We start from the raw sequence: 24204 nt of genomic DNA, 5'->3' as shown, positions 1-24204 counted from the left end.
TAGGTGTGCATACTGAATGCCTGACTAATATTCCTTGGTGATCTGACAAGAGATGGAAGTTCTGAGATTCTTCCTGCAAGAGGTTTTAAAAACGATTTATGATAAGGATTGATTGAATGAATGACAGGCCTTGGCTCAAGTTAGTCTTGCTAGAATGCAATACTTTACTAACTGGTTTTACATGCCATGAATGTGTCAGCTAGCTTTGATCGTACTGTTCACCCCAGACCATATATCCATACCTTTGCTTTACACCCACCCTGTTGTCTATTGAATTATTACATTGCCATTAGAAAACAGCACAACTATTTGTTGTAATTTTATTAGAATGACAGATGAAGACAAATATGGTAATTTTATATAATGTTACAGATGAATAACATTTACAGATATGTAGGATCACATGTGTCCTGTTGAGAAAAAACATCTACATTACCACAAAACTGGTGGCATAAGTACATGCACTGCGAATGATTATCTCTACATTTGACACAACAGTAAAGTGATGATTTTCACACAAAAATGACAAAAGCACATTTCCAAATGACCTCTGGATCAAACATACAATATCTTTAGTGGTTTGTCTACAAATTGTATGCTGAGCCAGAACAATGCATTTGGATGTGAAACCACAATGTAACTCAAAAATCAAAATTACAGCTGCTACACAACTGACACATTTTCACAGTATTACAAAAATTACATTGGCTGCAATGAGTCAAATCAATGAGGGCAGAAAAAAAAAAAAAACATAACAGTTTAACAGTCCTTCATAGTAGTAACTTTCCTTTGACTTATTACAAAGAATGTTACGATATGTCTGGGAGGGGGAAAGGACAAAATTTTTCCAATTGAACATTGTTTGAGCACTGATATTCTTTACAAAAAAGTGAGCACTGAGCAAATTATAATCTGTCTATTTACATGATAGCTGGTCTTTTCCCATCTTGGTTTACCATTTCCCATGATCTTATGTTAAATAGTGCAAGTCACCAAATCAGTGATGATGGCATCCACATATATTAAATATGAACAAGATCTGCCATTTCCCTATCCTTGTACAAAGGGCTACTCTCCACCTTGTTTAAGATGACAACGTAAATAGTGATACTAAACAAGCAGAAAGTTAGTCTACCTCCACAAAAAAAGCCAATATAAATCAGATTGTGATTATCCGTCTTGGAATGAGCTCAACAAACAGATCATAAACATGGAGGTAATGTGGAATGACAATAGTGTAACAGCACATATACCCATTTTCACAATTATATTTCATTAAAAGCAAGATAAATTACTAAATACATTGAATAGCATTGTCTGAACAGGAGTAATATCTTTCTCTGACACAAGTGTATGATATACAGAGTTATCTTTAGCAAAGATTACATTGTGCACAGAACCTAAAGGGCTGTCTTACATGGCTTAACATTGACTTATATTACTATATTAAACTGCACCCCCCCCCCCCCCCCCCAAAAAAAAAATAAGTGCCTGTCAATGTTATAGTCAAGTCACACTAATCAAATGAAACATGAAATTAAGAAATCAACAGAATGAACAAAATCACTTCTTAAACATATCCCAGCTCATGTTTTTTTTTTTAAACTCGTGTATAATAAAAAATGATATGGTGCAATGACTAGTATTTGGCTATGAGTAACGCCATTTTACTTCTTCTTGGGCTCAAAAACCCTTCAATATTTCACATACTGAACCTTCTCCAGGACAAAGAGTTTTCTCAATAAATTACCCTGGATCATAGCATCCCACAAAGTTCATAATCTCTCCCTCAAACTTCAAAGTCAATTCAGTACTTCAACTTACTTTGAGACAATTCAGAAAGATGCATTGTAGCCAAAGGAATAAAGGTCTGGCAATCAGGTTTCTGTGATTAGTAAAAAAGGCCATTATTGTTGCTATAAATGAAAGTGTGTTAGGAATAATGTACTAAACCTATTGTTTACAACATACTAAATGAACTAAATGAAAACACATGATTGCTTGTTGAGTGGGAAGAATTCCCAGTTACTCAGAGTTTTGACTAAGTAGAAGCATAAATACATTTGAGGATAGTAAGCAGTGAGCACCTTGTTTCATGTAGCACTTCATACAACTTGTCACCTGATTGCGAAAACCCATAACGCATCATAAAGGATACACATTAAATCAGTTAAATAAAAAATTATATACATTAGAGTACAGTAACTTCAATAACCTATACAATAATCACGTGATAGCAAGAATGGATAATGACTCAGTAATCATGATGTGTATAATTGGCAAGGTGAGTAAACCTTTGGAAGAAAATCACTGAGGTTGCTCTTCTTAACAGCTAACTGTTCACTGAAATTACATGGTAAGGTAGAGACTAGAGAGGTATATGAGTTAAAGAAAAAAAGGCTCAGTTCATGCTAAATGATAACAATGTATCCCATGTGATCTACTTATTGTAAAAGGCTTCCATGATTGAAAAAGTAGTGAACTCAAAGATACATAGAGGAGCAGCAGTACATGCAGATATTCTGGTCCTGTAGAAATTAAGGCACAAGAGGTTAAAAAAAATCCACTTCATATAAAAAAAACATATATATATATATATATACATATATACATATACATATATACATATATATATATACATATATACATATATACATACATATATACATATACATATATACATATATATATACACATATACATATATATACATATACACATATACATATATATATACATATATACATATACACATATATATATACACATATACATATATATATATACACATATATATATATATACACACATATACATATATATATACATACATATACATATATATATAAACATATATATAATCATTTCAAGTGTATTGAAGGCAGTCTATGGGAGTGCATAAAACAGATATCGGAGTAGAAGGGAGAGATTGTTTTCAGGCCTGAGCATAAGTCATCTTCTGCAGTAGTGGGATCTGTTGAATAGAAAACAAAAACAATTCAATTTAGGCTAGAAAGAGATATCGTATTCTAAGGTTTGATTTCAATATTTCTGAAAAATTGCATGTAGGCTGGAAAATCCAACAGCACCAATAGGATCCTATGCAACATATTAGCTAATTCATAGAATTAGAATTACTATAACAGACATTACCACTATTCAAGTCAACGTTCCATGATAGGTGGACCATCTGGCAGCAATAATGAGTGTAATTCTATTTCTATAGACACACTAATATATGTTTCACCTACAATTTTCACCATAGACCACACCCCTAATTACCTTTGATAGGTCAATTCCAGTGAGGGCGTTGACGGACACTGGAAGTTCAGCCAAGAGGCGATTCACTTCCCCAGTCACACGGTTGCCCTCCCCGCTCAGGATGACTATCTCATTGGTCCTGGCCAGCGGTGCTGCCACCTTGGCTGCAATCTAGGAAGACACGGGCACATTGAGATGTTTTTTTATTGTGCTCACATCACAAGACACGTTTAAGGTATATGATGTCATATTACATCAACTGGTGTAAACCTCCGGTTGAACAAATCAACTGACTTGTGAGTCACTTTAAAATGGTGTAATCTGCCACTTGTACTACCACCTCTAACACTGGCTGACAAAGATACTGTAGATAACTACTGGTGGGTTATGACTGATACTACTGTACTTTGTCCAGTCAAAAAGAAAGAAACAAAAGTCAAACACTGGCTTGTCATTATTACAGTGACGAGATTAACTGTTTATTACTGCTTTATTAGTATCAAATGTGACTAGGTTTATCTGGGGGCATGCTAATGAGTGTGTCTACCAATGTTGTGTTCAAGACCACCTAAAGCGAGACTGATTCAAGACCAAGACCGGAGCAAATCGAGTCAGAGTCAAGACCGAGACCGGGAGGGGGACAAGGGGTCCGAGAGCGAGTCAAGATTGAGACCAGAAAAATGTCAAATTCAAAACCATGATTTTAATTTAGTCAAATCACCACCATAATAAGAGTTGAATGTCCAGTATTTCTGTGTTCATATTTCAGAACATATGGATTCTTGAGACATTCAGAATAGTGAAAAAATGCTGCTGAGGGAAAATATAGCGACTCTACAAATTATTACTAACCCAAACATAGTGGGGAACAATGGACCTTCTACGCCTTCAGAGAAGGGCTAAGGATTTATAAAATAATGATTATAATACAATAATGATAATTATATTACTATCTTCAATGATGTTCGGATTTAATCTCTTCAGTTTTTGTTAGAAAGGGTTAACACTGAAGGGAAAAAAGATCCAATCAGGATTTAACTTTGCTGATCTCTAGGGAGCTAAATCTAGCTAGCTAAAAATAAGCCATTGGATAGGCCATCATAAGCTAAATAAAGGTGTCTGGGATTCAACTGTATTAGGGCAAAATTTTGGAGTGACAGTAGAATCAACCAATCACATTTTGACTTAATGGGTAGGACTGTTTTTACAAAAACATGGAAACTTCTGCTTTCTTGCAGGCCAACTGGTCACTACTCAATAGTGAGCAGACGTTTTTCCACGGTCTAGCTAGATGAAGTTTGATTTGAACAAAAGCTATTTGTCACATGCGCAGAATACAACTGGTGTAGACCTTACTGTGAAACGCTTACTTACAAGCCCTTAACCAACAGTGCAGTTCAAGAAAGAGTTAAGAAAATATTTACCAAATAAACGAAAGTAAAAAATAATAAACAAAGTTACAATAACAAGGTTATATACAGGGGGTACCGGTACCGAGTCAATGTGCGGGGGTAAAGGTTAGTCAAGGTAATTTGTACATGTACACTACAGTTCAAAAGTTTGGGGTCACTTAGAAATGTCAGTTTCTGAAAAGAAAGCAATTTTTTTGTCCATTAAAGCCTAGTAGCCTGGTGGTTAGAGCGTTGGGCCAGTAACCAAAACGTGTTATGGACAGATTAATCTATGTTTGAGGTGTTCAGATCACAAAGAAGAACATTCATGAGACGCAGAAAAGATTTTGGAGGAGCACTTGACGCCATCTGTCAAGCATGATGGAGACAATGTGATGTTCTGGGGGTGCTTTGGTGGTGGTAAAGTGGGAGATTTGCACAGGGTAAAAGGGATCTTGAAGAAGGAAGGCTATCACTCCATTTTGCAACGCCATGCCATACCCTGTGGACAGCGCTTAAATGGAGCCAATTTCCTCCTACAACAGGACAATGATCCAAAGCACAGCTCCAAACTATGCAATAACTATTTAGGGAAGAAGCAGTCTGGGTGGCCATTTGATTAATTGTTCAGCAGTCTATGGCTTGGGGGTAGAAGCTGTTAAGGAGCCTTTTGGTCTTTGACTTGGTGCTCTGGTACTGCTTGCCGTGCGGTAGCAGAGAGAACAGTCTATGACTTGGGTGACTCGAGACTTTGACAACAATTTTTGGGTCTTTCCTCTGATACCGCCTAGTATATAGGTCCTGGATGGCAGGAAGCTTGGCCCTGCTTTGAGTACATGTCCTGGTAATCCGTCTGGCTTTGTGAATGTTGACCTGTTTAAAGCGAGTCACTGGTACTCCCTGCTTTAGTTTTGGCTTGTAAGCTGGAATCAGGAGGATAGAATTATGGTCAAATTCACCAAATTGAGGGAGAGCTTTGTATGAGTGTGTGGAGTAAAGGTGGTGTAGAGTTCTTTTTCCCTCTGGTTGCATATTAGACATTGCACATGCTGGTAGAAATGACGTAAAACAGATTTAAGTTTGCCTGCATTAAGGTTACCAGCCACTTGGAGCGCCGTTTCTGGATAAGCATTTTCTTGTTTGCTTATGGCCTTATACAGCTCGTTGAGTGCGGTCTTAGTGCCAGCATCGGTTTGTGGTGGTAAATAGACGGCAACGAATAATACAGATGAGAACTCTCTTGGTAGATAGTGTGGTCTACAGCTTATCATAAGGTATTCTACCTCAGGCGAGCAATACCTTGAGACTTCTTTAATATTAGACACCAGTTGTTATCGCACACCAGTTGTTTTTGACAAATAGACACACACCCCCGACCCTAGTCTTACCAGGCGTAGCTTCTCTGTCCTGCCGATACATGGAAAATCCCGCCAGCTTTATCCATGTCGTCGTTCAGCCACAACTCGGTGAAACATAAGATATTACAGTTTTAATGTCCTGTTGGTAGGATAATCTTGATCGTAGATCATCCATTTTGTTTTCCAATGATTGCACGTTGGCCAATAAAACGGATGGCAATGGAGGTTTACTCACTCGCCTATGAATTCTCAGAAGGCAGCCCGATCTCCACCCCCTTTTTCTCCGTCTTTTCTTCACGCAAATGACGGGGATTTGGGGCCGTTCCCGAGAAATCAGTATATCTTTGCGTCGGACTCATTCAAATCTTTGTCCAGTTCGAGGTGAGTAATCACTGTTCTGATTTCCAGAAGTTATTTTCGGTCATAAGAGACGGTAGCAGCAACATTATGTAGAAAATAAGTTTTAAAAAAAAGTTACAAACAATGTGAAAAAAAAATAAAAAAATAGCACAGTTGGTTAGGAGCACGTAAAACAGCAGCCATCCCCTCCGGCGCCATTTCAAAAGTCGGCTAGTTTGCAGCGGCTGCAGCAGGTGTTATCAAAAAGGATGTTGCTAATTTGTTAGCTTCTCCCATTTCAATAATAACTTTCAAGAAGAAGTTACGTTTCAAATCATCATCATCATCTGGTGAGTCGAACTGTGTTTTTTATTGCAGCCATCCCTTTGAAAATAACGTGTGTGAAACCGCGTTGCATTTAAAGTGGAACTGAAAGCATTTTAGCAACATGAAATCTTATGAACATTTGTTCATATACACCCCCAGAAAGAATGAAACTTTTTTTATTTTTATGACAAGCGACCACTTAGATATGATCATTTTCACATTTTCATGAATTCTTAGAATGTTTGGGAGTAACGTATACTAAGGCAGTTGTGAAAATTCTATAGTATTATAGAGGCCTTGCGTTTGGACAATTAATAGACACTGCAGTAGATAAAACTGAATAAAAACATCTGTCTTGTCCAGAACCGGAGTCTACACAGACCAGTGCGCTATAGCCAACCAGAGCTACTGTAGGCCTTCATATAAACAAGCCATCACAAGGGCCTGCCTTCATTCACTTTGAACTGGACTGTGTTTACAGGCAGTAGCAACAGCGTGACTTTAGATCATTAGAACGCATTCACCAAAAGCCACAAAATACACCTGAATGGATTTCTGCAAATATGTAAACACCACAGGAGTCCTCTTACATCTGGGAACTTTACAGTCCTATTGAGCGTTCTTGACTAACTATTACCTTTTTTGCCTACTTTTACTGGCACCTGTCATATCAGTTGTTCTGTGCTCTGGCACACTCAGAACAGAGTGCTCTGAAATCGGAGTAAACAACCAGAGTGAATTTGCCAAATCAAGAGATATGCTAACTGGATAACAGTCATTCAAGTTTTTGCTAGCTAACCAAATGACACCTGCATCTCTAGCTGTGTATAGCCACTGAAAAATTATGAGGGGAAAAAGTCAAGTCACTCCCACTCCTCCAATGGCATAACATCCTCCTAGCCGCCAGCTAGCTAACATTAGGCTCTGTGCTTTTAACTTTCTACATAAATAGATATGCTAGCCTATTAGCCACATTGACTGACTTTTGATCATTGCCCTTGCTAGTTTGATTGTATTGACATTCCTAGCCTTAGTTACATTTGTCCGAATGGAGGCAGCAAACAATGTACCAGGCCAGCTGTGATTTACATCCAGATAACAATAGTTTTTGTAGTAACAAGACATGTATTGGTGAATTATATTAACCATGCATTGAACTGCATCCATCTATTCTGCCAACAATGCCTTAATGTACGTCATGGGAAGTTGAGTCAAATATAGCATTTTTAAAACCTCGTATGTAGTTGGTTTTGTAGCATAAAACTGAGAATTTTATATTTTGGACTAATATCATGATTGTCTGTTTTATATCTGCAAAGTAGTTAAAACACACAGTTCCACTTTAAACTTTAGGTCACTGGTTACTTTGTGTGCTAAATGTGAAATGTATTATGCAATGGGAAGTAATAGTTACACATTTCGATTGGGAAATACTTAATGGTATTGTTTTTGTATTCTTATGATTGGGACCTGCTGGCTTATGTCTGAGTTTATGGACTGCTTATCCTTTAACATCATGCTGTGTGTGACTGCTGTCTTTCCATCGGCCCTATGCAATGGTGTAGTGATGCCTGGAGAAGTGGGTATACTCTAATTTTGCAAAGAAAGTTCCCAAATGGCCCACCAAGTGAAGGAAAGGCACGCTATGTGAAAAATCCAGTTTTTTTTTATGAGTTTTTCTATAGATTTTTCAGAATTTCACTCTCAAAATCACACCTTTTTTTTAAATAGAAAAAAAAGACAGTACGCAACAATGCTTAAACCACATCAAGCTTATTGGGTGGGCCTGTCAGGGCCTGGCTCCCCAGTGGGTGGGCCTCTGTCCACCCAGGCCCATCCATGTCTATGATGCAAACAGACACTAACTGTCCGAGACCGAGTCAAGACCGATCTGACACCAAGACAAGACAGAGATACTCAATATATGGTCTTGAGACTGGTCTTGAGTAGTACAACACTGGTGTCTACAGTAAATCTACACATTACTACCTCAATATGAATACATCTGTATGAAGGTCTCGTCAAGGCAGTCGTGATTTAATCTGATTAAATCTAAACAATTCAAACACACGTGTAGATACACTGCATTTAAAAACATTAAACACAATATGACTTATGTGACTTAATTCCATAGTGTATTACCTTGGGAAGGGCCTCCAGGACCAGAGCAGTCTTGGCTGCCTCTCCATACTTCTGGTAGGCCTCAGCCTTCAGCCTCATCTTCTCAGCCTCAGCCTTCCCTATAGCCTCTATGGAGCAGGCCTCTGCCTCGCCTATCCTCCGGATCTTCTCTGCCTCCGCCTGGGCCGTCAGAACCTTCTTCATCCTGAAAGACAACACACTCGTATCAGAACAAATTGGAAACAAGAATGAGTTCCGAAACAAACAATTTGTATGTAATTCATATGCTATTATTGTGTAACTACCATTTAACCTGATCACTTAGTAAATACCGGGACATTTTTGCACTGTTAAATGAAGTGCTACCAATCTATATGTGTTGAAGCGTTCCAGACTGATGAGAAAATGTTTTTTTTGCGATAGAAGACAATGCACAAAAGTTGAATGGAATCACTAGTGAAGGACATAGTTTGTATGTTACAGCTAGGTAAGCGTATAATGGGAAATAGACTGTGGATATGTTCTGTTATAATATAAAAGGTATTCCTACTTCTGTCCCTCAGCCAGCTGCTGCATCTTGTATGCCTCTGCCTCGGCAGGCCTCTTCACTATGGCGATGAGCTCCTTCTCTGTGCGGACAATCTCCTTCTCCTCAATGGTGATCTGCTTCTTCCTCTGAACCACCTCAATCTCTATCTCCTCCAGCCTGATCTTCTGCTGTTCTTTAGCTGCCTGCAGCTCATAGGCCAGCTGAGCTTCCGCTTTCTGGAGACACAGGGACAGAGAGACATGACCATGACGTCCATGTTGAAGCACACAGACAGAGAGACAGGATCATGACTTGGCCGTCTATGTTGATAGAGGAGTTTTAATGTTAAGGTTGGCTGGAGGGAGCATTTGGCTGCTTAGGGCTATATTCAATGTTCATTCCAGGCTCTCTGATCACGTAAGATGTCGCATTTACTAAATTACTAACGCCTAATGATAATTTAGACTCGGATGGACCAACATCATAGAATCATTTAGTAGACTGGAATTTCTACCACACTGTACTTATTTAACTGGCATTCAAGGGTGGAGCATGGAGTTCATGCAGACCTTGGTGTTGACTTCTTGGTTGAAAGCAGCCTTCTGCAGTTCAAGTTCTCGTTTGGAGTCGGCCATCTTGGTGTCGGCCAGGAACTTGACATCCATCATCTCCTTCTTGCACTCAGCTTCCTGGCAAGAGAGTGAGAGAGAATAATATACATGAGAGGAAAAGGGGAAATTAATAAAATGAACTTACAAACTTCTCAAATGAAAAGTATGTATATTAATACAGACAAACAGAGCCCCAGAAATAACTGCCCTCTGGAATTAATCAAGTTTATTGAATCTTACTCTTATCCCAGCATCTCTTTCTGCCTCTGCCACACCGATGTCTGCATCCCTCTGAACTGCTGCTGTCTGAGTTTTCCCCAGGGAGCTCAAGTAGTCCAGTTTATCATAGACATCCTACAACACGCACGCACGCACGCACGCACGCACGCACGCACGCACGCACACACAAGCTCAGATTACAACACACAACCTGAGACACTTGAGGGAACAAAAACGTCAATAAAATGTCCAACAACATGTGATAACATCTAATTGATTGTAGCCCTTGCAGTGAAGAGCTGATAATTAAAAGTGTATCTCATTGATGGGGACTGTGACAGTCTAGTCTAATTCACAGCTATTAGACCTACTTACTACCAGTCCACAATCAATCATAATCAACAACGGTGAAGACTAGTTAATTGGAGTCGCCTCCCAATCAACATCATCCATTAAATTCCATAGGAAAACAAGCACCAATACACATGGAATGCAAAATAATATATTTTTTAAAGTCACACGATAAACACAGCAAAGGCAAAAAAACAACATTCCAAAAAAAAAATAAAGGTGTGTTTAACTGCCTTTACCTCCACACTTCATGGCACCCTCAACAGACTCACCTTGATAGTGAAGCTGAGGATCTCGATGCCCATCCTGCCCACGTCGGGAGCTGCCACCTCCCTCACCAGCTGGGCAAACTTGTCCCTGTCCTGGTAGATTTGCTCCACTGTCAGTGTGCCTGTGGAGAGGGGAGAGCAGCAGAGCCCGTCAGTGTCTCTATACCACTGGATATAGACCCACTTCACTTACTGACTACTTTATTAAAGCTATCCCACATGGTAGTTAAATAATCACTGAAATTCATGGGTATTTAGAAAGACAAAATGCATTGTTAAAAGCACAGATCTATAAAGTCGTCATTATCATATAGTAAAACATGATAAAAATCTCATAATACAGAACATATGTTTACTTTTCAATAGTGCAGTCTATATATTCTTGGATTTCATGTTTGTGGTTTTAGAAGTTACCAGTGGTGGAAAAAGTACCCAACTGTCATACTTGAGTAAAAGTAAAGATACCTTAATAGAAAATGACTCAAGTAAAAGTCACCCAGTAAAATTCTACTTGAGTAAAAGTCTAAGTATTTGGTTTAAAATATAGTTAAATATCAAAAGTAAAAGTATAAATCATTTCAAATTCCTTAAATTAAGCAAACCGGATGGCACCATTTGTATTTTTTTTTTTCATTTACAGAAAGCCAAGGGCACACTCCAACATTCAGACATCATTTACTAGTGATGGGCATTCTGGCTCTTTCAGTGAGCCGGCTCGTTCGGCTCGGCTCAGCTCACCAAAAAGAGCTGGCTCTTTTGGCTCCCAAATGGCTCTTTAAAAAAATATATGTTTTGTATTTTTTCAAGTCAAACAGTTTGAGATACTATGACTATGATTGGTGTTAAAACAACTCTAATTAAATGAAATCATACTCTACCTTAACCACAATGTATTTAAAAATGCATTGGTTTGTTATGGAAAAGAATGCTATTAAACATTTGCATTTAAAGTATATATTTTTTATGTATATAAACAAAGTGCATATAAATCTAACCATTCAAAACGAACACAATCTGAACAGTATAATAGAATATTGCACCATATCAAAGAAAAATAAATAACAATTTGCAAAACTGCAGCATCCCACAAATTGAAAATGTAAAAAAGAAGGATGCTATTACACATGTGCATTTAAAGTATACCTTTTTTAATGTATGTAAACAAAGTGCATATAAATGTAACAAACCGGTGCATTGACAATGGCCAGGGTAGAGATGATGGCATCCATTGACTCAAGAAACCACTTCAACATATAAAATGTTGAATTCCACCTTGTAGTGCAGTCTTGTTTAGGCCTCAGCTCAGTCATCCCCATCTGGCGTTGTGTAGACTTTCGTTTTTCAGCACTTACTGTGCTCCTGTGGAAGTATTCCGCAGTTGCTTTCACTTTGTCCACAGTAGGCTTCATCACCTTCAGAGCATCTCTTACAATCAGGTTGATTGTGTGGGCAAGACATGGATGATGGGTCCATTTTAACATTTTCATGGCTTTGGTTATGTTAGCTGCATTGTCGCTAACAAAACACACCACTTTTCCATCTACTGCCATTCTCTGGCCACTCTCAACAGTTCCTCTGCCAAGTTCTCTGAGGTGTGTCTGTCGCTGAACTCAAAGCAGTCCAGAAGACAAAAAATATTCAATGAAGTGCAAGTAAACGACATGTAAGAAGTGGTTACCCTTGACGTCCAGCAGGCAGTGGTCAGGCAAACTGCAGTAGCTTTTTGGACTCTTTCCCGCACTGAAGCCTGTGTGCTCTCGTACAATTGTGGAATAAGTGATTTTGAACGAGTTTTCCTGCTTGGAATTGTGTACATTGGATTTAGACTACTGCTATAATTTCTAAAACCTCTGTCCTCCACGATCGAAATGGCTGGAAATCGGTGGCAATAATTTTAGCCAATGCAATATCAATTTGGCCTTGTTTTGCTACGGACATAGACTTTGGCATAAACTGGTCCATAGAAGACTGCGTTGCTGTGGATCGCGGAGTAGGCCTACTTGACTAAGTGGATACATCTCCACGTGTGGAGGTGCTGGCTCCACCACTATCACTAGCAGGCCCGCTAGTTTCTCGAAGCTCCGCTACAGCTAGCTTCACAGTTGGGTGCACAGTTCGCATATGATTCCGACTCATTTTCCAGCTGTTGTTTTCACAGCTGTCCTTCCTCTCTGTCCTCGACTGCTAAGTATGTGACTGAGTGAGTTCGCTTGGCCCTCCCTCACACATCTTTGGTTCATTGGTTGACACTGCGTGTCTGATTGACAGGAACAACAGGTGAGGCTGTTAGTCGGAGCAGACAGTCAGAACGAATGTGTGCGCTTGAGCATTTAGGCCTATATTATTTTTTCGTTCTTTGAATTACTTAATTCTATTCATTTAAATCTTTTGATTATTCATATCTTAATTTTTTATATATTTCTATAAATAGATTCGGCTCTTCTGATATGCGAGCCAGCTCCCAACATTCACCTACAAGAGCCGGCTCTTAGAGCCGACCCGTTCGCGAACGACCCATCACTATCATTTACAAACGAAGCATGTGTGTTTAGTCCGCCAGATCAGAGGCAGTAGGGATGACCAGGGATGTTCGGTTGATAAGTGCGTGAATTAGACTATTTTCCTGTCCTGCTAAGCATTCAAAATGTAACGAGTACTTTTGTGTGTCAAGGAAAATGGAGTAAAAAGTGAAATATTTTCTTAAGGAATGTAGTGAAGTAAAAGTACAGATACCCCCCCAAAAATGACTTAAGTAAAAATACTTTAAAGTACTACTTAAGTACTTTACCCTTTCATACATTCAGGCTCTCATTACATTTACATTTTGAAAAATTATTTGAATTTAGACAGGCTATATTTAGTACAAAGCCTTAACAGACTGTTTGAAAAGCTACCTATCAGCAATTTGTTGTTGAAAAACTACCCATTAGCAAAAACCATGTGTGTGTTGTTAAGTTCGTGTTTTAAGTATGCCAATATTTCTGATATTACGGTGCTATCACTCTGTTATTAGTGTGCCTACGCAGGAGTCTCATTATTGATTAACCTAGCCTGAGTGCAATGGCAACCATGTATTGTGCTATTTTTTGTGTTAACATTGATAGCAGAGGATGGCTAATAACGACAACGTGCCACCTCGCGTTGTAATATCCGTTGAGGTCGTATGAAAGTTGGAAAAATGAACTGGACACGGGTTACTAATCTGGACAAGAAAAAGCAAGCACTTGTGGTGGTATTATCGCTCGAAGGAAGAGCGAGAGATACAGCACTGGAAATATCCGTTGAGGACTTGGAGGATGATGGTATGGGAACTTTCATTAGAGCACTGGATTCTGTGTTTATTAAAGAAGATGCCTACGAGGCATATTCAAACTTTGACAGTGTTACTAGAGACATTTCGGTTGCAATGACGGACTACATAATTGATTTTGAACAGAGTAAAAAAAATAACAAAAATAACAAATCAATACAGGAAGTATATGTGGGAACACAAGTATATATAAATAATATACAAAGGACAATTGGGCTAGGGGGTACCATATCACATTACACAAGGACTTTAAGGGACATACACTTATTATTCTAACAGCTTTTTCTTAGAGTATTTAATTGTCTTAAAATACGGTTCAATTTCTTTTGTAAGGTAAGAAAATGTGGTGTTTTGTTTGTAAATGTACATTTGTGAATATGAAATTTGGCCAAAAGAATAATGAAATGAATTGCATAAAAATGTTTCAGCTTATTTCTATCGTAGGTAAAGAATCCAAGCAGTACATCTCACCACAATAGTGTAAAATCTTCATAAATGTGTTCAATTATAAATCTACTGATGTCTTGCCACAGTTTTCTTACTTGAATACAATGCCAAAAAAGATGCAACACCGTTACTGGGTGGTCATTACAAAAGGAGCAATTTGAGTTGATGTTTTCCTTAAACTTCTTTATATAGTGGTTGGCAGGATAATATTTATGAATAATTTTAAAGGAAATTTCCTTAATTTTGTTAACAAGTAGGTATGTGTGTGGCAACATCCAAACTTTTTTCCAACAGATATTATCATTAAATCCATTCCAATAAGGCATGACATAAGGTATAGATACATCCTGCTGAAACAAGGTTCGTATCGCTCTGTTGTTGAATGGACCAAAAGAGAAACAAATCTTTCCTACTGATGAGTCAACAGGTTCAGCGGAAGGTAGGCTCTGAGGGTCAGGTCTTGACACGTTCCTGAATAATAAAGTAACACCTGAGGGAATGGCATCTAAAACAATTGCAAAATCTTTAGGTGTTAGAGGGACCTTGTAAAGTGATAAGAATTCCTTATAACTGAGTAAAAGACCCTCTGCATTTACAAGTTGGCTCACCAATATTCCAGTGTTTTTCTTGCTATACTTTATTTAATTTGCCACCATGGCATTTTTTTTGCCTTTACCTCCCTTATCTCACATCATTTGCTCACATTGTATATAGTCTTATTTTTTTCTACTGCATCATTGATTGTATGTTGTTTTACTCCATGTGTAACTCTGTGTTTTTGTATGTTGTCGAACTGCTTTGCTTTATCTTGGCCAGGTCGCAATTGTAAATGAGAACTTGTTCTCAACTTGCCTACCTGGTTAAATAAAGGTGAAATAAAAAAATAAAAAATAAAATAGGATATTATTTCGGAACCAATATTCTAAAAACAAAGAAGTATTTTTATACAATTTATTCCATATATAATATCTGTGTGGAGAAAAATTATGCTTATAAATTAAGGACCATGACAAGAAAACCTGCTGATGAAAAGCAGAAAGTTTCACTGGAACTTTGTCAATATTATAATTGCAAACCAACATGAAGTTAAGGCCAGCAAAAGTAGAGAAGACATGATGAGGAATAAAATTCCACATAGAAGTGGGTCTTCTTAGGAATTGTTTTATCCAATTGATTTTAAAAGTATTATTTAAGGTAGTAAAGTCCAGAAAATTCAGCCCATTATTCTCATAAGTATTCATTACAACAGTTTTCCTAATGTAATGGGTACGTTTTCTCCACAGAAAGTTGAAAAGCATCTGGTCTATCTCCTTGCTTATTTTACTGTCAAGATATAAAGATAAAGCGCCATATGTTAGTCTAGAGATACCTTCAGCCTTGGTTATTAGGACTCTTCCTTTTAAAGATAAGTCCCTTTGTAGCAATTGATTTAGCTTCTTCTGGGGTTTTTTAATAAGAGGGTTCAAATTTAGTAAGCCTCTAGACATCTGATCCTTTGTAATGGTTATGCCTAAATATGTAAGTTCTTCTTTTACTGGAATACCATAATATGAAGGTGTCACACAATCTTTGACAGCCATGAGTTCACATTTATTAATGTTAAGATATAGACCAGACGCTTTGGAAAAGGATTGTATCACATTGATCGATATGGGAATTTAGTTAGCATCTTTCAGAAAGTGTAGTATCATCAGCCAGTTTGCTTATAATAATTTCTTTACCAGCTATGGAAATACCTTGTACAGGACTATTATTTAAAGAATTTGTAAGAAGTTGGGTGATTAATAAAAACAGGTACGGCGAGATAGGAATTAGGCAAGGTTGTCCTCTCTTTAACTCAAATCTAGGTGAGGTGCCATATTTCAATTTGATAGAGCTGTTACCACGTGTATAGAGTCATTATAGCCTTACAGAAAAAAATCCCCAAAGCCAAGTCTCTCAAGGGAGTGGAAGAGGAACTGATGCTCTACTGTGTCAAATGCTTAATAAAAATCGAAAAATAAAATGAAGCTATCCTCGGTTATTAGGTCTGAGTAGTCAAGTATGTCTAATACTAGTCTGACATTGTTAGAAATATGTCTGTTCCTCATAAAGCCAGACTGTGTTTCATCAATGATTGCATCCAGGACTTCTTTAATTCTTTTTGCAAGTAGAAAGGCTAATATCTTATAGTCATTATTAAGAAGACAAATTGGACACCAGTTATCGATGAACAGCACTTCTTTTTTAGGCTTAGGTATCAGTGTCATTAACTCCTGACTCATTGTAGGAGGGAGAACATTGTTTTTAATACTCTCTAAAAAAAAAAAAACTTCAAATAGGAAGGGAGCTACTTATTCAGAAAATAATTTGTAAAATTCTGATGTAATTCCATCAACACCTGGTGATTTATTGTTCTTTAGATGTTTTATAGACTGTATAATCTCTTCAACTTTGATGGGTTCATCTGTAACGGGCGTCGTAAGGATTGGACCAAGGTGCAGCGGGAACGTGTATACTCATCTTCTTTATTAAATCAAAAGAAGGAAAAACAAACAAATCACGTATACAAAACGAACAACACTAAACAGTTCTGTCAGGTGCACAGACACAAAACAGGAAACATCTACCCACAAATCCCATTACAAAAACACCCCTATACATAGGACCTTCAAATCAGAGGCAACGAGGAACAGCTGCCTCCAATTGAAGGTCAATCCAATGAACTAAACAGACTAGACTGAACATAGAAATACACTAACATAGAACATAGACCAAAAAACCCCGGAACACATAAAACAAACACCCCTCTTACATAAGTACATAGCCCAACAAACCCCGAACCACGTAAAACAAACACCCCCTGACCAAACTACAATAACAAATAACCCCTTTACTGGTCAGGACGTGACATCATCACACTGTTTAGATTCTATATCACTGATAGAGTGAACATTATTCAGTGAGTCAAAAAACATATCTGTGGATTCCTGACAGTACATAGAGCTATACAATTTTCTGTAAAAATTGCTACAGTATTTAGCGATTCATTTTTGGTCATCTGTAATAACACCATCAATGTTTAACTTATGGATAGTGTTATTTGTAGAGTGAAATTTCTCAAGTCTAAAGAAATAGGATGAATTCTGTTCTCCCTCCTCAATCCATTTTTTCCTAGATCTAATAAAGGCTCCTTCTGCTTTTAATCTATATATATTATCCAGTTTATTTTGAAAACTCAATCAGTTCCATCTTCTCCTCTCCCGAGAGGCCGGCTGGGGACCTCTGAGAAAGGGAAGTTATCTTAATGATCACCTTTTCCTCCTCAACTCTTCTGGTCTTAGCAAGATTACTACCATATTTTCTAAGGTATTTGGACACCTCAAATTTAAAGAGCTCCCAGTTCTTGCAATAAGATTTTTCTTCACAAGCCCTTTCCCAAAAGTGTGAAAGCAGATCTTTAACCTCAAACTTAACTATATCATTATTTAATAAATTACATTTACATTTAAGTCATTTAGCAGATGCTCTTATCCACGACTTACAAATTGGTGCATTCACCTTATGATATCCAGTGGAACAACCACTTTACAATTGTGCATCTAAATCTTTTAAGGGGGGGGGTTAGAAGGATTACTTTATCCTATCCTAGGTATTCCTTAAAGAGGTGGGGTTTCAGGTGTCTCCGGAAGGTGGTGATTGACTCCACTGTCCTGGCGTCTTGAGGGAGCTTGTTCCACCATTGGGGTGCCAGAGCAGCGAACAGTTTTGACTGGGCTGAGCGGGAACTGTGCTTCCTCAGAGGTAGGGGGGCCAGCAGGCCAGAGGTGGATGAACGCAGTGCCCTTGTTTGGGTGTAGGGCCTGATCAGAGCCTGAAGGTATGGAGGTGCCGTTCCCTTCACAGCTCCGTAGCAATCACCATGGTCTTGTAGCGGATGCGAGCTTCAACTGGAAGCCAGTGGAGAGAGCGGAGGAGCGGGGTGACGTGAGAGAACTTGGGAAGGTTGAACACCAGACGGGCTGCGGCGTTCTGGATGAGTTGTAGGGGTTTAATGGCACAGGCAGGGAGCCCAGCCAACAGCGAGTTGCAGTAATCCAGACGGGAGATGACAAGTGCCTGGATTAGGACCTGCGCCGCTTCCTGTGAGAGTGAAATTAGCTATTTAGCTTCCAGTAGGATGCTCTACCAAGGTTAGTATCAGGGGTAAATATTTTGATATCAATGTAAATGGCCCTATGGTCTGTGAGGGGAGTAGTACAAATATTTGTAGTAACAAACTCACTATCAATAAATTTGGATAGAAGACAAAAATCTATTCTGGATTGTCTGGAACCTGTTTTGTTACTCCAAGTGAACGATCTGTCGGCAGGAAACCTCTCTCTCTCCATATAGCAGTAAGACCAAACCTTTCCATAAAAAACTATTAAACCCAAATTCTGATTGGTTGGCCTACCTGGGGGCCATCTATCAGTTGAATTGTCTATAGTAATGTTAAAGTCCCCTCCTATTGTTACGCCCTGACTATGGAGAGCCTTTGGTTCTCCATGATGTTTAGGTCAGAGCGTGACTAGGGGGGTGTTCTAGTCATTTTCTTTCTATGTTTTGGGATTGAGTATGGTTCCCAATTAGAGGCAGCTGATTATTGTTGTCTCTAATTGGGGATCATACTTAAGAGTTCCCTGTTCTCACCTGCTTTGTGGGATATTGTTTTTGAGTTAGTGCATGTTGCACCTCAGTACTGCACGGTCGTTGTTTGTTTCTTGGTTTGTTTTAAGTTTCACTAAAAATAAAGATGTGGAACTCCAATCACGCTGCGCCTTGGTCCGTCTCTCCACACGGTCGTGTCACCTATCAATAATAACGAATTTGGAAATGTAGATAACCAATGAAGTATATGTTTCTCTATAGATTCAAGCAACTCATCATTCTCATGTATGGTGTTGTACCCGTAGAAGTTTACAGTAATGAGCGTAATGTCATTGTAACTGATCACAAGACAAATAAGGGGTCACATTCCAAGTGTAGAATATTACCACCAAAGGTATTTTTCATTGTAGTGACACCAGAGGAGCGTTCAGATCCATGGGAAAGCCAAATATCGTTGCCCCACTGTGACCTCCAGAAGTTGGCATCAGCCGAAATTGAGTGAGACTCTTGAAAAAAGCAAAATTCTGTTCAAAATTGTTTAACAAATAAAAATAAGGCCTTTTGCGTCACATTGTTTCATAACCCCCTAGCATTAAGAAACTATAGACAAAAGACAAAACAACAAAGACTATATAAAGTATAAACTGTAGTAGGATGAGTCAAAAACGTAGGAGCAGTGAACGTAAGTGATAAGGAACCGAGATCTGCACTATTTAAGCCAACTTAAAGTGAAAATAGCTTATTCCATAAACTCTTGAGCTAGCTGTTATCCGGCTATTGAAATTCAACTCAACTGAAAATTACGTTCAAGACCAAACCAAGGGTTATTTGTAGTAAGAGAGACTAACAACCCTCTTTAGTGTAATCAGGAACTATTCTGAGAAATAAAATACCAAATAATAATTTAAATAAAAGGGTACCTACTATTTTAAGTGCATATGAAAACTGACCATAAAACAATTGAATATTTATTTTTATTTTTTTACATATACATGTTCCTAAGCCCTTTTTCACTTGGAAATAAGTATTAATAACTAAATAGAACAATAATTGTGTAAAGTCAGAGCAGACCTGTATGCCCTTTAAAAAGCAGTATCTTAGTATACATAAAAAATAAATAACTTTGTCTTCTTTGTAGGTTTGTAAAAAAATAAATAATAATAGGCCTTCTGGTAATACAAGAACAAACTAATAAATTGAAGTACCTGAGTATTCTGAAAAACAGTCACCTGATGCTTGTTAGGTAAAGTTAAACAATACAAGGAAAATGAGAATACCATGGTCAAAACCATCAATCTGTTCCTTCTGGTGAGATTTTAGGGAGGAATACGGATTTCTGAACCGTTGATGAAGCCTCGTCCTCCGACGAAGTAAGCAGCCTTTCCCTCATTTCGTGCTTTCTTGATCGTTGGCCACAACTTGTTCCTTTCTATGTCCTCTGGGCTGAGATGCTCGGCGAAACGCATACCATGGCTCTGAAGGAAGGCGTTCTTCCTAGCAGCTTTCCAGACAGCATCCCTGTAGAATCTGGCAGTGAAGAGGATGATGATACTCCTTGGTCTTGAATCGTTTTGCTGTTGCTTCTTGCCGAGGCGATGCACAACGTCGATGGTATCACCAACTTTATTCTTCCCTGCAGGCATAACTTCTTGGCAGATGCAGATAGCCTCTCCTCGCACATCCTCATTCTCCACCTCTGGCACGCCGTAGAGTCTCTGGTTCCATCTTCTTGTGTATTGTTCCAGATCAGTGAGACGTCTATGCTGCCCTCCCAAGCAAAAAGGCAGTAACTGCTCAGAGTGGAACTGAGAAAAATGGCTTCAAAGTTTAATTGCCCAGCCAAATGAATTCTAGGGTGATTATTGGAGATGTAATGATCTGTTGCCTTACTATGAGTACATTTTTTATTAACGTTGACCCTGACCTCTGACCCTTAAACAGCAGTTACTGCCGTCTTCCTTGGCATGATACGTTATAAACTGCAGGGTAATACCAAAGCAAAGAGCAGTATCTGCCATTTTTATTTGTTAGTTTACTTCTCATTTATGCTATTAATACAAGAGCAGTGTAATTACTGACAGTGTAACTAAGATACCAGTTGCATTTACATAGAGATGTAGGTTCTTTCCCCTCTGATCCTTTGGTGGAATCAGTTTGGTGGTGATTGACTTGCCCATCATCGTGACAATCAGCCTGTCATTTTTGGGGTGGTAGCCCAATGTCAGAAAAAACACTTTGCACACCTGTTGTGCAAAACCGCTCTGGTTTGGAAGATGGTACAGAAACGACCTGCTGCGTCAACTGTCAGCACCAACAGTGATATTTTTCTTAGATTGCTGTGCCACCATGTGGAAATCCATGTCCTCTTCTCCTTATACTTCATCTCCCCAATACTTTTCCCATATTTCCTTTCGCCTACCCTCTGAAATATTCTGAGTACATTGCCTCTTGCATTTGGGACCACATGGCTTACCCATTGGTGGAATCTTGGATTTCTAGTTTGATAGGCTTAAGGTGGATGATAATCTTCATCATCGGTAATTGATTTCTCATCTGATAGACTGATGTCTAAGGAGTCAGAGACCACCCACTAGTTCTCTATTTCTTCAAATAGTGTTGACACTGACTTCAGTTAAAGGGGGTAGATCAGGAATCTTTGTTGGAATATGGCCCTCAAACTCAACTGAAATAAATAGAGCAAATAAATCAGGGACATGCATCCTAATGATTATATTCTGTCATGGATAATTAATACTGACATTTTGTGGTGTGCAAACATTTGATCATAATCCTTTTCAGGTATTCTATAATATAGGATATATTATCAATATTGATTTTATCTTGTGCAAACATAATTTTCACTGTCATAACTCAGTTCATCTATTAATTTCATACCTGCTCCGAAAAAGGCTCTTAAATTTTCATTTTTATTTAGAAATACAATTGCATGGATGGACATTGACAGGAATAAAACCTAGTATTTACGTGGTTGTACCGTCCTAATGCACCCTCATGTGGCAACTTTGATCCGCATAGATACTAATCATCTAGACCACAGGGATTGGTGGAAGTCATGCAAAACTGTTTTTTCTGCATTCATGTAATGAAGCAGACACATTGAGCACACATTTGGCATGTCAAAGCTTGTTGTACTAATTACATATGCCACCAACAAAGATGGATACAATTTGAGATGAACTTTCCTGACCGGGCCAGTCACGCATTACTGGAATATAAAAGAAAACCAGAAACCCTGAACATGTGAGTAGATATATTATTAATGAGCTAGCAATGCTGTGTGTGCGCTCATCCGGAAAACGAGTGTGCATGGCTTTTGACAATTCAGTATGGGGTGCACGTCCAACTGACTGTCAGCTGGCTATACATCGTGTGTGTGGTGTAACGTTACGGATTGCTTCATGCTAATGCTAACTAGGTTGGTTTTTATGTTTTGGTAGGGGCGTGTCAGTTTTAGCTAGGTGGCTGTCACTGGCTAGAAATAGTGTATATGGTGTACTGATTCAAAGAAACCATCAAATGAAATTTCAGAATATAATTCATTATATGGCTAATAGATTGAAGTTAGTATCAATTGCAGATATCTTATGAGAGCAGGTAGCATTGTTAATCTATGCTCGCTAGCTAGCTTAGCTTGCTAATTAATTTTGATCTCTGATCTACTTAGCTAGCAAGTTCTTACCAGTGTCTGGATGTCAGCGTTTCAGAGCAAGTTCAACCATCATTTCCCCCCGTGAATGCTGTGCCATGGTGTTGTATCCCTAGATTAGCAATGTATGTGTTTGTAGCTGTCAGTCAGTGTCATACAGGTTCGATTGCAACACTATCAGAATAATGATATGATACCAAGGTAAAACACAGTAACTGCAGCCAAGGGCAGGTTGAAACCAAGCTAAAAGGCAGTAAGTTCAGTTATTGCCATTTACCTTGGTTTCACAGTAACTTTTTGCAGTTACTGCTAATACGACACCCATTTTCTCCAAAACACAATAGAGGCAGGACAGTTGTCCACATGATTAAGCATGCATTTAATGTATGAAAAATGACATCAACTCATTTTTGACCAAATGAGCAGTTACTGCCTTTTTGCTTGGGAGGGCAGTATGGTAGACATTGTTATTTTTTTCCACCTTTTCACATCCTTTATTTCACCACATGCACACTCCGTGTTTTTCAAGCCTTCAATAACCATGGAGTTCGCGCCTACCATTTTCTCAATGGCGTCAGACCTGGAGTTGATGAGTAAGGAGAGGGTAGCCACGATGTCAGAGTTTATGTTGGGTTTTTTGGAGGGTGGAGGTTTGAATGGAGTAACCGGTAAAGAGGGGAATTCGTCATCTTCAACAGCATTCGAAAGCATGATATTATCCATAGGGCAAGCGTAGTTATGGCAGTTGTCTATAAGCATGTTTCTCTCTTGTTGATTAGCAATAGAACGGCTAGCTTCTTCCTTTCTTTGTCACGACTTCGCATGGACATGCCGAAATAAATTATCAAATTCTTATTCCAGTCACAGGAAAGTTCTTATATCTTGAACAAATAAAAACAGTAATAGTAATGACTGTAAACTTGTTTTTTTCCACAATCTTTCTGAACTTTGGTGTGGAGCTCGGTAAAAAAAAAAAAACGTCTGTTCAAGCCGCCATCTTGGCCTTCCCCCTCCGGGAGATGGTTCTCCCAGATGCAGTGTTAGTTTTCAAGTTGCTAGATACTGCCTGTCTGGATGGTAAGGAGAAACAGCTGGCTTTGACTGCTTCTACTGTGCTGACTTTTGCATCAATGAAGTTGGCACTAAAAATAATTTTGGGTGAAAAGACGTCTGTGACGCCAATAACAGATGGAATGCAAGTGAGTGAAGCAGCATATTACACTGATCAGCAGAGAAAAGGCGCCAAAAAGTAACTTTCAAGACAAACTGACGAGGGCGCCATTGACCGGCACAAATCCCCTGGACAGATGGAAGGAGATCAAAATGTGCTATTTGTCAAAGCACTTACCATTGGGTTAATGACTGTCATAAAAAT

At 38.5% G+C, this 24204-nt stretch overlaps 1 protein-coding gene across 1 annotated transcript in view; it reads right to left on the bottom strand.

The window, feature by feature from the left end:
- Window positions 1-306: 306 nt before the first annotated feature.
- The window catches only part of LOC106581211 (flotillin-2), a 42938-nt gene continuing 19040 nt past the window's right edge, over window positions 307-24204 (bottom strand). Inside the window, exons 5-11 of the mRNA XM_014163120.3 lie at window positions 10780-10898; window positions 10178-10291; window positions 9896-10015; window positions 9348-9562; window positions 8819-9002; window positions 3283-3432; window positions 307-2974 (exon numbers count right to left, since the gene is read on the bottom strand). Of these exons, the coding sequence (XP_014018595.1) occupies window positions 2936-2974; window positions 3283-3432; window positions 8819-9002; window positions 9348-9562; window positions 9896-10015; window positions 10178-10291; window positions 10780-10898 (941 nt within the window). The 3' untranslated portion in view covers window positions 307-2935. The remainder of the gene's footprint in view (window positions 2975-3282; window positions 3433-8818; window positions 9003-9347; window positions 9563-9895; window positions 10016-10177; window positions 10292-10779; window positions 10899-24204) is intronic.

This window comes from Salmo salar, chromosome 20, assembly GCF_965601325.2.
Source record: "Salmo salar chromosome 20, fSalSal1, whole genome shotgun sequence".
Taxonomy (NCBI): domain Eukaryota; kingdom Metazoa; phylum Chordata; class Actinopteri; order Salmoniformes; family Salmonidae; genus Salmo; species Salmo salar.
This window is presented reverse-complemented; position numbering and strand designations above follow the sequence as displayed.